The 16,891-nt window shown below is 29.3% G+C and overlaps 1 protein-coding gene and 1 long non-coding RNA gene across 41 annotated transcripts in view; one reads left to right on the plus strand and one right to left on the minus strand.

Moving 5' to 3' along the window:
* LOC121127331 (uncharacterized) overlaps positions 1-16,891 on the plus strand; it is a 61,823-nt gene that overhangs the window by 2,013 nt on the left and 42,919 nt on the right. For 12 of the 39 annotated variants that reach the window (XR_011782919.1, XR_011782917.1, XR_011782912.1 and 9 more), the window contains exon 1: positions 13,839-16,835. The exons of 1 other annotated variant lie outside the window; for it this stretch is intronic. Coding sequence is in view for 10 of the 38 variants with exons in the window: in XM_040722668.2 (XP_040578602.1) it covers positions 3,981-4,112; positions 4,163-4,268 (238 nt within the window). In the remaining 28 variants the exon portion in view is untranslated. Of the gene's footprint in view, positions 1-3,980; positions 4,113-4,162; positions 4,269-13,634; positions 16,836-16,891 lie in introns of those variants that run through there. 26 more of the 39 variants (XR_005867780.2, XR_011782894.1, XR_011782915.1 and 23 more) reach the window with 13 other exon arrangements.
* On the minus strand, positions 73-3,988 carry LOC121127334 (uncharacterized). Of its 2 annotated transcripts, none has more exons than XR_011782925.1 (4): positions 3,507-3,988; positions 474-3,454; positions 281-420; positions 73-196 (listed from the first exon to the last, which is right to left on the minus strand). It is a non-coding gene; the product is annotated as an uncharacterized lncRNA (long non-coding RNA). The 2 variants fall into 2 exon arrangements; XR_005867788.2 differs by having other exon boundaries at positions 266-420.

Below are 16,891 nucleotides of genomic sequence, written 5' to 3' on the forward strand. Positions count from 1 at the left end.
AGAAAGATTCCCCCCTCCCCCGTTATTTATGCTTATATAACAACATACTATTATCATGAAGGATATACACAATTCTTAATTATAATGCAACACCCAATGTAACTACCCCCGTTGTTGTGACCATTTAAACAGTTGTTTTTGCCTTTTATGAGTTTTCTTAACACCATTTCTTGGATTCCATCAACCATAGCTAAGCCTTAAGTGATAAAAAAGGAATATTTATTGACTATGTAATATTGGAAACCCTAATTACCCTAATTATTACCCTAATTATTATTACCCAAGTCTTTAAGCGAAGAAACTAGTCTCGGACAAACTAGTTGCAAACCGTCCAAAGCTACTACCCCCGTTGTTGTGACCATTTAAGCAGTTGTTTTTGCCTTTTACTGAGTTGTGTATCCTAATTCTTGATATGTTTAGCTAAAATAGAATCATATTTTATGGTTAGATTAAAAAAAAAATTGAATACTTACTGTGAGATAGTACAAAATTCAGAGTTCCATTTCGACATTAGTAAATACTTTTTACTGATAACTTGATCGTCATTTGGTGTGGATGACTCAAAACATTTTTATATGTATTTCTATAAATGACATCAGTACCAACATCCTCCATTAATTAAATGATGGTTCCTCGGGAAGGGATAGGTTTATCTGTGTGTTTCTCCATAAATTTTTTGAACATAGATGATTAGCAATGGATAAGGGTCTATTACATACAATAAGCATCTTTGTAAGATCAGAGTTAAAGTCTGACTTGATGTATTCATCACTAACTTGATTTTTAGATGAATATTCATGCTCTTGATATGATGATAATGAGTGGCGTGTAATTCTTGACAAGGGACTAAAGGCACATTTATATCGACAAATCCGACAAACCATCTGTTTTTCATCCGGTAAGTAGTTTCCAAATTCCTGGTCCTCCATTTTCAGAAATCCAGACAGAAGGCGACGTTATTTTAGGCATTTTATTCAGTTCTCTATAGACTATCACCATCTAATATTATTATATTAATATTGAATAATATCATTTTTTTAACATAAGTAGTTGAATGAAAATATAAATTAATGAAAATATAACTTATTGGGGAAGACAATATAATATTTTTATTATTGTTAATTTGAGTTTGGATCTAATTTTGTTTTTCGGTGCGGTCTGAAGTATTTACATTGATTTAGATCAATTTTCGGTGAAGACTGTAGATCTATTTTTTGATCCAGACCGTATAACGATATTGATAAGATCTAGACTATTGATTTGAACCTGCCCAAAGAAAATAATATCGGTCTATGACCGGTCTAGAATTTCCAGACCTGTCACCCATCACTAGTCAATCCCCACTCTGACGTCCCCCATGGCTTAGTTTGACCACCAAACAGTTTGGTACAAGTAATTGAAACAAGAACGCTGGCCCGAATGCTTATGAACATACCTTGCATTTAAATTAACTTAAAACCTGTCCAGTACAAAAATAATGTTTTAAATTACATTTTTACTCTATATATATGTTTTATTTTATACAAGCTTCAGCCTTCTAAAGGAAGGTTCACTGAAGTGTTTATACACTTATTTAGGACGTCTAATTTATAGCTTTTTCATATGGTTATCCCTGAGTCCAACTTTATTGCAATAGTTACTTCTATTTTTTGAGCAACTTTTGACAAAACCTCTAGTTTTTCAATAATTTCAAGTATTTTCTTATGATTTTGTCTCCTTCAAGATAATAAAACGTAGGGAAGTTAGATCAAAGAGAAGATGAGAATGAAATTGGAATTTTTCGTCGGTTTAATGTTCGAATAATTGTGATTTACTCAAAAGTTCGAACCATATCATTATAAGGCAAATACCAGAATTACGGCATAGAAAAACAAATACATTACAGATACTTTACTCTTTTCAAATTTAATGATGATTCTTCGTCGGAACTTAAAGAAATCTTTTCTTCCCTCTTCGTTACATCAATCTCGGAAAACACTATATAGCTTCAGTGTTCCTATATCTTCTGAAAGAGTTCCAAGTTGAGTGTCGAGTAGCTCTCCTCATCTTGACTTAGATATTAATGTAAAATGTAAAAGAAGTTCAAACTTCGTTTTAGTTTTCCGTAGTAACTAAGGAACGAGTCATGAAGAAAGTGAAGATCTCTTATCGTTTTTTATGAAGATTGGATTGGAAAAAAGTTGAAATCACTTCAATTGAGGAATAATTTTTTTCTAGCTCCTAAATAAAGCCAACGATAACATCTATCAAGAATTTATTTTCAATCATTTTATAAAATAAAAATCCAATTCAATTTTAAGTCTTCTTTTCCCATGCAAATGTATATTTGAAGTACTCTAGAAAAAATAATTGTTAATTTCCGGGCAAGCCAATTTATATCGAGTTCCTGACGATCGCCATGAGCAAACACTATGGCAGACAAAAACATAGACATATTTATCAGAGGTCTATTTAATATAATCTTTCTTGGATTAGAAACATGCATAAATTTTTGATATAATAAATAAGAAGAGATCCGATATACTTTAATACGAATTCCGATATGTACAAGGATGATAACAGAATGAAAGTTATACTTTTCATTTCATTTTTTTTCCTCAGGTCAAGTCTAATTCATCACGCTCTGGGTCTTTCTGCTTCTAAGTCCTCATGCTCTGGGTTTTTTTGGTTATGAGTCTTCATATTTAGAGTCCATAGAAAATAAGTAATTTCTGGTCTTATGTCAGTTTCCCTCTCTGAATATTCCAAATATTAATATCATACTTAGTAACTACTATTAATTATTTAATTAATTTGGAATGGGAATTATGTTATCATCATGGATGCCAAATGAATGAATGAATTCGAACTGGACTCAATGAAACGAAATCATTAAGGTAACTTCTTATAAAGAACGGTACCGAACAAATCATTTGGAAGTACAGAAATGGACTTGTGTGAGGGAGTGATAGGGACGCGGAAGTGAGACGTATGATATTACTGAATTAAGTCCCTTATTAATATCAGTTGCCCGCTATATAATTTTGGTTAAGGAAAATGAATTACTGATATAAAGAAGAGAACCTTCTGTATTTAAAATAACATTATATGTGGTAAAATAATATATATGACCAAACGAACCAAATGAACAGAAGGAATTGCGTAGGGTTTTATTTTTTTTCTTCATCTTGTCGCTGGAAGTTCTTTCTTAGTTAGACATGAGCTCAACTTTCATATTTATTTCCAAATAGTTTTTCTCGAAATGTTTCCAAAAAACTTTAGCAGTTTTGAGGATTAAATGAGTCTTGCGTATGACAAGCTTTAATCCATTTGTTCCGTATATATTTGAGCTTCGAAATTGCATGATAAGAATATTCTTCATAGGTGTTCACGTGAGGATAAAAGCAAATTCCAACAGCACAAGCAAAGGCTTTCTTTTGGGAGTATTCATTGAAAATATATAGTTACATAAACACTTAAAAAAAGATTAAACTATTGTTATAATAATAATGATTAATGCTATTTACCATTTTTTTTAATGGTTTATCACGGCGTTACCTCACAAACACAAATATACACTATTTATTTTGTTGTCAGCTGTCGATTGCCTCATCTCACTTGATACGTCATGCTTATTTCATAATGTATTTTGTCTGACAAATAAACAAAGTAATAAGTTATTCTATAGTTATGCTCCGTTTTCCAAAGAACAGTAGTACAATTTATTGTTGATCCTTGGTCCTTTGTTTAATATATATATAAAATATAAAATTATTTACTTGAATTGAAATTAAGGAATTACTCAATTATTATTGGAATCAATGCCTATATGGAATTTGTTATTTCGATTAATTTTACTAGAAAACATAAGTTTTATTTTATAAAGATACCTATTTTATTGAAAACTGTTTTAAAAGCTAAAATAAACACTTTTGCTTATAATACTTCCATCCATGAATGAATAAATTCATATTTTTATCTTATTTATATATACTTGTTAGGTATCAATTTCCAAAAAGTTGAGAAAAATATATTAAACGACCTCCATCTGAATAAAAGATTATCAAATATCAAAAATAATATTACGGTATTTTCTTATTTGGATTCAATGGATTTTGATAAAACTCCTCAAGGTATTTTTTTAAATTGGAAAATAATTAGAAAACTTTTAATAAAAATACAGTGACATACTTTGTAGAATATCTACCACTAAAAAACACGAACCGACAAACGACAACAGTTAAACTACCACATAAGATTATGCCTATTCCTGCTACTCCGTCAACTCGGTAATATTTTTATTACTTACTTTTAGTTAAATCATCAAACATAAATAAATTAATTTACCTTAAAAATATAATTTGATTTCAATCAAATGAGTAAGATACTGTTAGTATAGATGAAACAAGTGGACGTGTTTAATTTTGAAATATATTCTTATGTAATTTATGTTCTTAAATTTTATAAATAAGAAATTTAACATGTCTTAACTTCATTTATACAAATATAGGTAAATATTCTTATGCTTATGTTTGTAAATCCATTTTAACGGGGGATTTACTCATACATGAAATGATAATATTTTGGAATATTACAGAAATAATAAATAATTTAAATGCTAGCATATGCCCCTTGTCTAATAACTAGATAAGTGAAAATGTGCTTATTTCAAGCTTGTTAGGAAACTTTTTAGCAAATGTCATTTGGTACCTTAATAACACTATGCAACAAATGAAGGTCTTGGAGCGCTCACAGGCTGAAACACACATTTATTATTGTTATTAAAGCCGTAGAACACGAATATGACCATTAAAACTTTCAACAGATATCGGTTTGAATTTTAAAGTCTTCTTAAAAAAATCAAGTTTTCAGAGAATAACTATGATTCATTGCCATATTTCGACATGAAAGAACTATATAGATGAAAATAAAAATAAATATAAAATGATACAAACATTTCAGTAATTAAAAAATGAATTATTCATTACCTTATCTTGATGACAATTAATAAAAATGTATATAACTACAAAAAATGGAGTAAAATGAATCACCTCACTAATATCTTTTTATTTTTTCTTCAAATTATTTATATCTTTGGTGACGTTATAGAATTGACTATATATTTCAATTTTAAAGAAGTTGCCTTTGGAAGGGGTCGATTTTGATTAATTTTTTGTCAATTTAGTGTTTTTAATATTTATTAAGATATTTAAATAAAATAAGCTAGTCAGGTTATGTGAATATAGATTACAATAATATACTGAAGAAAAAAATTGAATCGTTCCTTATGACTTTTACTAAAATAATTAATAATAATTTAGATTTAAGGGGATGAAAACAAGTTTATAGATGCTTTATATTCATAATAGTTGATTAATTAAACTGATAAGGGATTCATTTTTTCCCAAAATATTATTATGATCTATATTTACGCAACCTAACCAGCTTATTATATTTAAATTTCTAAATAAATATTAAAAACTAAATTGACCTAAAATCAATCTTTTTTAGAAAATTAAAAAAAAATTGAAAATAAGGTATATTGTATAACTTCACTTCGGATATGAAGAACTTGACGAAAAAATAAATAAATATATTAGTATCTAAGTAAAGTTTTAAGTATTTTAATAGATTTTTTTGGCGTTTATAGACATTTTTTATTCATTATAATCAAGGTAAAGTAGTCAATAAGTCATTTTTCAAATGCTAAAATGTTTGTATCAATTTGTTATTTACTTTAATTTTCATCTATATAGTTTTTTCATGTCGAAATATGGCACTGAATCGTGGTTTACCATAAAAACTTGATTTAAAAAAAAACGGACTTTGAAGTTCAAACTTCTAAGGTTAAAATTTTTCAGCGTTATTTGTGTTTTACCGCTTATATAACAACAAAAATAAGGATTTTTACCCCGCGGACCAAAATTCGGTTGCATGGTGTGATTAACATAAAATATTCCTTTAACAATCTGTTATTTTTCTTAAAATAGCTGTTTATAATAAAAGGATCTATAATTCTTAATTTTGAAATTTAAACAATTCACAGAGTGTACTGATAATATTCGTCCTAGGTATACCACTAGGGTAAATACTTATGTTTCCTTTACATTTTCTATCTCTTCTAGTCTAAATTATTGATGTACATTAAAATAAATATTTCTATAAATTTAAATTTATTTATTTTGTGTTTCAAATTTCTTAATAATGTTTAAATGTATTTATAAATAAAATATATGTATTTATATATTATATTGTTTAAATCAAATTAGCCAAAAACAGTATACCTCTTAATTCTTTAAATTAATATATCTATGAATTTAATTTTAAATTTACCTTCGTATTTTAAACATTACTACTTGATGACTTGTGGAAGTAGAACACAAGTAATAAAGAAATAATTTTATAACCTCATTATGAAGTTATAGATAAGGTATATTTACACAACTTTATAAAAAGTGGAGTATATTACTCCCACTTTTGATACCATTAATTTTGTTATATTGTTTTGCTTTGAAATGTTTTCGACTAGTTGAGAGGAAATTTTTTAAAACCACAAGCTGTATTTATTGGAAGTTACATTTTAGTCTTGAGAACAGTGAATTGGCTACATAGCCAGAAACGGCGAACACAATAGAAATTTCAGTAAAAGTAACTTCTTCTCGGTATATTTTCGGATATTGTTTTCTGTTTTAACAAAATGTTTTAATTTTTTTCAATGAGGCTTACTGTGAAGTTCTTATGATAGAAAAATCAGATCCTTTTTAACATTGATAAAAAAAAAAAAAAATAGAGATAATTCTAACAGGTAGTATAATTAAAGTAAATCTTTATTTTTATTTTTGAATGGATGTTACTTGGAAAATTTTAATTGAGAATTTGAGCAACAGTTATTGAAATGACACAGTCCGCTAGGACCACAGCTTACTCTGTTTTAATGATGGCTTCATTTTCACTTGTTATCCTAGCAGATGTAGTGGCTTTTGAAGTGTTTCTTTTACGTTTCTGTTCCTGAATGGAGACATATTTTGAAAGATTTGCTATGAACAGCAACATACAGCAAATAACGTTTTTGAAGTTTGTTTCCCATCCTCTGTGGCTGTATCTTGTATTTTCGAAATCCCTTCATTTGTCAATACCCTCATAGACAAGTCACCATGCTGAAAAGAGTGAGCAATAATAAGAAGGTACTTCGTCGTCTAAGAATAACTATTAGCCAGGAACTTTTGGAATGTTCGTTCTGGAGGAAAGAATGAAGTGATCTGGAGATATTCGTGGAATCAGTTTCATAACCAATATATAGCAATCACTCTCATTAAGGACTGTAATTTTTTCTTTTTTCCGGAAAAGAAGTCTTTCATTCACTTAAAATTCCGTGTTATTTAACAATATAGTTTAAATATTCGGACAAAAAAATATGACAGTTTCTGTTTATATATGTGCAGCCGTAATTTAGATATTTGGGCCAATTTTTTTTTTCTACGTCATAAAAGATAATAATTTCATTAAAATTCAAATGAAGTATTTCTAAAAAAATATATTTATAAAGTATTTTTCTTAATTTTTAAAATATTCATTGAATTTAAAATTGCCAAATTTGTCTAATTTAATTTTCATTTTGAATTTAGAGATGACAAATTCAAGATTACTCTACTGAGTCCCTCCACAAAATGTAGCATATTTTCTGTTAAGATTAGTATTTTCCTTTAATTTTCATAAGTTGTCTTTTTTTCGATTCAAAGCAGATAGCTCTACGTATGATGAACTCAAAAAATGGATTGTTATGTTAATTTGTTTTTTCATCACTTTGGCATTGATGCCTATTTTCATTAAATTATCAAGTCAATGTATATAACAATTAATAACTATTCTTTATATAATAATTATAACTATTCTTTATATAATAAATAATAACTATTCTTTATATAATAATTAATAACTATTCTTTATATAATAAATAATAACTATTCTTTATATAATAATTAATAACTATTCTTTATATAATAATTAAGAGTTGGCAACAAAAAAAATACAGAAGACTATATATACAGTATGTTTTTTAAAATTTTTCTTTTCTTTTTTGACAATCGAGGTTAAGATTGCATAAAAACCTAGTCGTGAGCTGACACGTTTTTTTTTCCAAGTCTGATTTCATTTCCTTTTTCTTTTTAAACAAAAATGCATGGCCCTTATGGCAATATCATTTTGCTATTTAAAAAAAATTATAATTATCACATTATAATATCAGAAGATATTACATATAATGTACAAACCATGGAGTTTTTATAGTGTTTTTGATAACACTATGCGATTCATGATTAAAGACCTTTAAAATCTCAGGGGTTAATGTTTTGGAACCAGTAGTCTTAAAGACTTTGCTTTTAGATCCTACCCAACTTTTCAAAAAAAATTCAACAAACTCAGTCTTCTTTCACTTCCTTAATTTTCTATTGTGTTCAATCACAATAATCAGATCTCAGATCAATCCTGGACTCAAACTTACTGGGATCTTATCTTTTTCAGATGCATGTCTTAAAATTACACTTAACTCTGGAAAAATATCATAAATATTTACTAGGCCACTTTGAATTAATTGAAAATTGAGCTGCAACAAAAGTTTTATTACCGGTGTAACACAATACTCCTCTTCCTTCGATGATATGTTTTATATCTATTGTAATATCACTGAAAGTTAGTAATTGTCAAGAAAAGAAGTTCCATTTTTCTATATCGGTGAATGTATGAGTGAAATATTCTAAAAGACGATGGTTGCATCCTACTAAAATTTATATATATTTATTTTATTTTCACATATGTTTATTTCAAAATATTCTTATTAGGGACTGATAAGAAGGGATCCAAATCGTACGTATGTTTTAGCTCGCACGTTTTTTTTTTTTTTGGAATTGGTAATAGTATAAAGAATGTATTTTCTTTTCCTAAGTTGTTATCGTTATTATTTAACTCCTGAGTAGTGAACTTCCTTTTGTACTACATTCAATTATATGGAAAACCAATGGAACAACCTAACTCAATGGGCTAATCTGACCCATTAAAGTAAAATTAAAAAATGAAATATTCAAAATCTTTTTTAACATGCATGCGTTCACATAAAAGACAGAAAGTGACCTTCAGGATATCATGCAGAATTATAATTGTAAGCCCTCTTTGGAGTCAGAGTAGAATTGAATATTAACATCGGAATAACTCTTGCCAATGTCCTTGTTTATTCCTTCTATCCCATCTCCCACGACCCAAAACATTTTTCAAATTGTCAGGGTTACCTTATTGATTTTTGCGACAATATAATAAAACCGTTAACAGTTTAAAAGGTAATAAAAATAGTAGATGTATGAATTAATAGGGACTGTATTAATAGTAATTTAAACAGTCAAATAAAAACAGTCATAAAACAAAAGATGGCGTGTAGACTGTGTATAATGATATTGTAGACTATTAAAAAGAATTACAGAGAAGAAAGGACAAGATTAGTTTGATAAGTAAAGACATAAATAAAAATTTCCTCCCAATAATATTGCAAGATAATAATTATAATTAACAAAATCTTTTTAATATTATAAGACCAATTGAACCATACCTTTTAGGACGGATAAACTGAGTCCAAGTAATTCTTTCTTCTCTATCCTCAAGACCATGGAATTCTAAAGGCCTGAAAAAAACACTACAAAAGGAACATAAAAACTGAAAATCACTAATAGAGGCATTAATAAAAACTTCCTTTGGGTGCGTTCTAAAATAGTAATGAACACTATATTTGTTAGTCTCCATTACTACCTCACTCAAGAGGTTAAAATCATTAGCATTGACGATAAGTATAAAAATAAGAAGGAAAAAAACGTATAACATCAAATTTGTATTTATGACGTCATATCGCTTCCTTTTTATCATTATTACATACTGGAAGATCATATTCTTATTACTCACAAGCATAACAGAGAGTATATTTGAGCGCTCCAGGATTTGCCTTTATAGATATTTTCATTTTCTTATTGGTTGTAAGTTGAGCAGTTATATAATAGTATCAGTGACATAGAAAAGTAAATAATAACATCCCTTTATAATAAGTAGCCTGCCAATTGATATTATTATTTTTGTTTTGCACGCACCGTGAGCTAGTTTTTATTTTCGTAGCTAATGATAAGTAGTGAACAATGAGTGCAATTGGCGTGTAGAAATTTACTAGTACATAATCTAATTTTACAATGAAGTAGCACAATTGTATACTAACACACTTAAAAATTGATTGTGTCTTATCGTTGATCAGACATATGTGTGGCGATAACATAAAAGCAAGCTGGTATTTTTTTGATGAAACAGAGAAAAACGCATTATAAGTTTTTTACTTCGATGAAAAGCCGAAGAGGATTATTTAAAGAATCAAATACAATATTAAACTACTGAAAAACTGTCCAACAAGTTATTAATATGATAGATATTTGTTTCAATTTTTACATAAACATATTATACACAAGTTTAGTCAATTTGATAATACGGTATTTGAAATTTAAATCGAATTTTGATATCATCAATTTTATCATACTGTCACAATATTGTAAAAAATATCCCAGCTCACATTTATGTTATCGCCACACATTTGCAAGATGAGAAGAGCTTTATTTATTGTATATATATATCTCCTAGAAGAAAAATATTTCTTTGTTAAGTATACATGATATTAATTGGTAGGAAGCAGCTATTGGTCCCCGTTTAATGGACCATAGCAATTACTTTAGTCAAAAAGAAGTCGAATTTCAAGTGTCTAAGTGTTCCTGGTCTCAGTAAAACGAGCCTGTCAAGCTTTGACTTGGAGAGCTTTTTAACTAGATTATAATTTTCACCTGTTTTCTCAGAGGGATAATCATATTGGATTCGTAAAAGAACCTCAAAATATGTATTCTCAAATACTTCAAAACAGTAGCATCTCCTTTCTACTTAATATGTATTAGATTTATTACTTTAAAAAACTTATCATGCCTTCCATTTCCACAGAAAAAAAAACAACCATCCATTGCAGCTATAACTGTATCACTTTTTTTCAACACGTTCCTTTTATCTACTTCAATGGTAAATCTAAAAGTTACTTTGTTCTAACCGATTTGACGGGAATCCGAACTCCCCGGATGCAGACAAACATTGAAATCACTGGAAAGTTTACTTTCAAAAGTTTTCTTGAATCTTTACCGGAAGCGCAAAAAGAGAACAAATTAGGACTAATGAAACACTATGTGAAATCGTCGAATTATGAATTTATGGAAGCAACTGAAAGTTATGAGGAGGCACTTACAATTATGGATAAATATGGACAGTTTTTAAAGAAAAAGAATGAAATACTCGGTAGACATTTGCTTGCTTCACGTAAACAGAAGGAAGACAAGTTGTTGGATCCATTTCTTCAAGCTATGAATATATTGGCGAAGGATTATCAATTTCAAGCCGGAAGCATTATTGATAATACCATTGGAAATAAATGCTAATATTCAACAACAAAAATAAAACTTTGGGAGTGTCAGATTGAAAATGGTATGATGAAACCAGATCCAGATAGACTGGATTCACTCATGAGAATTCCTGAACCTAGGAATAAGAAAGATTTACGACGTATCTTGAGGAAGTTTGTACATTATTCTCGATGGATACCCTCTTTCCCAAAGAAGTTACATTCAATGGTACACTCTCCAGATTACTCTTGGAATACAGAAGCGAAAGAAGCTTTTTGCAAAAATGAAAAAGGACATGATTATTGATCCTATGGAAAGATTAACAGTAGAGAAGGATGCTTCAGAGAGTGCAATTGGGGCCTTCTTGAGTGAATGTGGAAAACCGGTAGCTTTCTTTTCGAGATTGTTAAATAAGTCTTGGAGGCTTCATTCTGCAGTAGAAATGGAAGCTTATGCAATTGTTGAACCTTTACAAACATGGAGGATTTTCTGATAGGAAATCAATTATTGCTTCTTATAGATCATAAAGGTTTAAGTTTCGTATTTAACCAAAAACATTCTAGTAAGATCAAGAATAAGAAAATTTCTAAATTGAGATTGGCATTATCGTGCTTTTCTTTTGACATCCAATATGGGGTTGGAGAGAAAAATGTGAGGGCAGATCAATTTCAAGAATGTGTGGCATAATATTTGATACCTCATCTGATAAACTACAGAGCATTCATAAGAAATTGTGCCATCTTCTGATTATCCGAATGTTCCACAATGTTAGATCTTGTAATCACCCATTTTCCATCGAAGATCTCAAGAGGGTGAGTTCAACTTACAAGGAATGCGAGAAGTGTAACCTAAATTCACAATGAATGACGGTAACGAATAAATTAAAGCTACTAAGCATCTTGAAAGATTGAGCCTTGACTTTAAAGGAAACTTACCTTCAAATAGCAAAATAAATATATTCTTACCTAAGTCGATGAATATTCATATTTTCATTCGCTTATCCATGTATAGAACTTTCTTCCAAATGCCTATAATGTCTTCATGTCATTAGATTTTTTCAAAATTTTGGTGCCATTGTCGATTTGCCGGAATATATTCACTCAGACTGAGGATCTACTTTTATGTCGAAAGAATTGAAAACTTATCAACTCTAAAATGAGTCGCTAAAAGTCCTACTACCCCTTATAATCCTCAAGGGAATGGACAGGTAGAACGATATAACAGCAAAGTTTGGAAGGCTGAGACATTAGCTCAGAAGTCTATGGGTCCTCAATTTTTGGAGAATTAATCATCACTGTTTTGATTCTGTAAATTGTACGAAGTTGTAGTGCCATTAACAATGGATTTGCAGGACTAAGATAAACTGTCGTATTTCTGGAAGTAAATAAAAACTTCCTTGTCCTTATTGATAAAATGATATTATTTAACATTGTTTCCCTTTTGGATAGTAGCTTGCCAGTGGAGGTCAGATCTGTACATGAATAACATTAATCCCTAATATTTATTCTTCCATTATAATTCAAAGGTTCGTTGGATTTTAAAACTCTATTCATAAGATTCCAAGGAAAGTTATTTTGCTCAATAAATCCTGGTACATGTAACCAGATTCATATTTTTTTATCTAGACGTGAGAATGCACTTACATCGCCATTAAGTCTTTAGATCACTGCAGAATTGAAAATATTAGTAGCAAATGAAGCGTTGAGCAACTTTTCGATTAAATCTCGGCTCTTCAAAATGCTACTTAGGAAGCTGTTTATGTGGCATATTGAAAAAAAGACCCCATTAGAAGGGGTAATAAATCATTTTATATTAATCAACCCAATTAAACTGTGTTGTCATTAACTTCTTGGGTGGTAGCTTGAATATTATTAACATCAAAGGAACTCTCTTTCACTAAAAGATTCTTGGAGCTAGATTTTTTTTTCCAAACGACCTTACAATGAACCCACCAATGTAGTAAAGAGTAGCATTCAGATCGGTATCTTCATTGGTAAAGCCAATTTCGTTGTTACATATGTTAAACACCAAATATAAGTCTCCTTCACATTCCAATTCATTGATGTATTCAAATATTCGGGACAACTCAGTTATTGGAACTTTATTATATTTTGAAAAAGCTCTTAAGCGAAGTGCTTCTTCTACTTGAAGAAATTGTCTAATTGAGATAAAATAGTTTGCCCCTGCCATCCAAAGAACGGCCTCTTTGCCTTTTTCTTCTAAGTTATTCAATGTATCTTGAAAAAGAAATTATTCTCCTTCTAGTTCTATGCTCTTCAAAAGAGACAAAATGTTTGGAATTAGCAAAGTTTCTGTAAGTATTTCATCTTTCTTAACTAAGTGTTTCAGGATATGAATAGGTCCAAGGGAACCTTGGAGAAAAGTTTTGAAGCTCAGATTTTCTTTTTATAATTATTTCTCTTTCTACTGCAGGGTGTCAATTTTGAAAAAATTTGAAATCCGCTGGGAAGAAAATAAACTACGACCTTTAACTAGACCGTTGTTGAATCAATAAGTGATTCTAAACAAAAAACAGAGATGGTAACCAGATTCATGAATTATCTTTCAATCAGAGTGGACAGTTTCAAATGGAGGAATTTTTTCAGCTTCGAAAAAAGTTTTAGATGCTGAATCTATCATTTCTTTCTCTTTCTCAAAGAGAGAAGCTCAAGTGGCCGTAAATGATCTTCTTGATGTTGAAGAAGTTGATAGATAGCTGGGTAAGTTGGGCTAAATGAAAAGAACAGAATCTTCTTTTAAGCGAGGCTTCGACGCTTTCCCATCAGGGATTTTGTTTTTCTTTCTAATGGGGTTTCTATCCAAAGACTCATAAGTGAAATCATCGGGGCGAAAATCAAGCGAGCATACGACTATTACCTTTTTTTAATCTTCTTGATAATCCTGAAGGCAGGAATCCACTTTTGATTCAAATGGGATAAGCAGGGAGCCGGTGGGTTGAAACTTGAGGTGGGATTTTCTTCCTCGGTTGACCCAAGGCCGTTCCTGGAGATTCTCGAATAGTCCACGGTCCAGTTTTTCTTATCTTGTTGCTGTGCTGTGTGCAAATCCAATTTCCTATACTTGGCCTTTTGGGCTCACTTTCGACAATAAATGAGCCGATTTTAGTAAGTTGTATCACATTTGAACACTAATATTCATCAGATTATTGTTTCAAAAAATCTTCAAGCCTAGCTCTTAAATGAAGTCAAAGTGGAAGTCGTTCCTTATGACTGTAACGTGGAACGGAAATAATGACTGAACGCAGACAGCTGATGGAAAAAAAAAAATGAAGGAAGGTCATAATAACGGAACACTTACAGGCCTGATGTTAGAGTACAAGTTTACACTCATTGCGTCCTAGTCGAAAGTTGAATAGTATTCACTTACTCATCCATACTGAGAAAAATTCCGTATAATGCACGTCCATGTCAAGTCTTAAGTCTTTGCTCACAAGTCCAACGCCTTTAATATTTTTATCGTTTCTCAGATTTCATTTGAGCACATTTCATGTCCATAATTAGAATATAGGTTTCATAGAGTATATGTTCCTATTGAGTTCAGTATGAACTAATTATCTAGTCAAAGTCGAGTCTCGAGTCTTTGATTGTAAAATCAAGTCGATGGGTAAGTCTTTTAAATATGGACTTTAGTTAATGCTGAGTCCCAAGTCACGATTCCAAGTTCCTGCCTCAGGTATTCATTTCATTTACAACATAATGAAAAGATACAAATTCACAAAATTGAGCAATAGATTTGAGTTTCGGTTGAGTTTTTAAAGTTTAACTTCTTTAAAGTCAGATATTAAATTACTTCTGCTGTTATTCTTCGCATTTAAAGGAGGTCCTCATATTAAATATAAAAATACTATTTTGAATTGCTAAATTATTATTTGGTGGGATATTTCAAAAGTAATTACCGTGTTTTAAAGAGGGATAATTTACATACTTATAAAATAGAAAATGTAGAATAAAAAGCAATGAATGTTAAACTTTTATTAGCTCCTTTTTATGAAAACAATTTTATACTATTTCCTTGTTTTTATCTACCATACATTAAACAATCGTTTACAAACACGTAACGAAGGGGTATTACGTGTTTCACTTTTCTACGAACACTATTCTTATTCTACCTCATAATCTTGGAGCCACGGTTTTTTCTTATTTTTACCTTAGATTAAGTTCAAAAGAGATTCTAGAGTTGTCGCTTGTTGAGAATACAATAATACAAGAATACAAGGAGATTTAATGAAATTGTCTTTATATCTTTTGAAATATATATATCATTATCATTAATCTTTTATAATATTTTTGTAAGTTTCTCTTTCTAGCTTAAGTCCATTGCTAATTTTAAAGTTTTAAAAAGACATCAGCAACTGTAATAAAATATATACCGGGAGTTATGTAGATACATATATATATATTCAAAATTAATATTCAAAAAAGATGTATTTCACTTTTTTGTTTATTAAATATTCTTGATACCCACTACTAAATTAATCTAATAAATATAATCCTTAATAAAGCAGATTTTTGCAAAATGACCATCGAAGACTTTTGGGACTTGATATATAGTAGCTAAACAGTTTGAGTGTAGACACTTTTAGTTAGGAAAGAACAAAAAAAATAATTCAATAAATTAAGAATCATTCGTTCATGAACAATATCGAAATGCAACAAAGGAATGTCTTTCATTGCAAGTCTAACATCTTCTTCGGTAATTAAATGTAATTGCAAATTGTTAGTATTACCATGTTGATTTTCGATTTCAATTTTTAGTGTAACCGCATATCAAATTTTCTAAAATTCTAGAGATTACTATAAATTTTAACATTCATTCCTCAGTGATACGTAAAAATTTTTCAAATGGGAAGGAATAACTAGTTATATAATTCATCATTTCTCTTACCAACATATACTCTTTTTTTATGCTCATCACAATTAAAACTATACTCCCATTCCTAAATATGATATTAAATAAAATTATTTTTAATCTTTCTAAGAAATTATCAGTGCAGTTCAAAATTATTTTTAATCTTTCTAAGAAATTATCAGTGCAGTTCAAAATTATTTCATACATAATACTCAAAGAAAAATTAATTTCAATATTGTATTTTTTACTAAAAGCGTTCAATGAGGAACACAAAAGAAGACAATACAGGGAGTACTAAAGAAGCACTCGTTTTATTTGTTTAGAATGATTTGCATAGATAAGTAGTTCTTTATTCTTTTGCAACGTCATATTATTTTTAATATTTATTCAGAGAATTTCGCTCTTTCATAATAATCATCCTACTAAATATTGCACAAAACCTAAAAAAATAAAAATCATATCTATTAAATTTTATTAGTGTTTATATAAATAAGAAACTCTACGTATGCGACAATAATTAGAAATTAAAAGGTAATTAATCTTACTTAATTTTTTTAATTCATCATATTTATTGTATTTTCTCTTTC

Source organism: Lepeophtheirus salmonis, chromosome 12 (assembly GCF_016086655.4).
Source record: "Lepeophtheirus salmonis chromosome 12, UVic_Lsal_1.4, whole genome shotgun sequence".
NCBI classification, from domain to species: domain Eukaryota; kingdom Metazoa; phylum Arthropoda; class Copepoda; order Siphonostomatoida; family Caligidae; genus Lepeophtheirus; species Lepeophtheirus salmonis.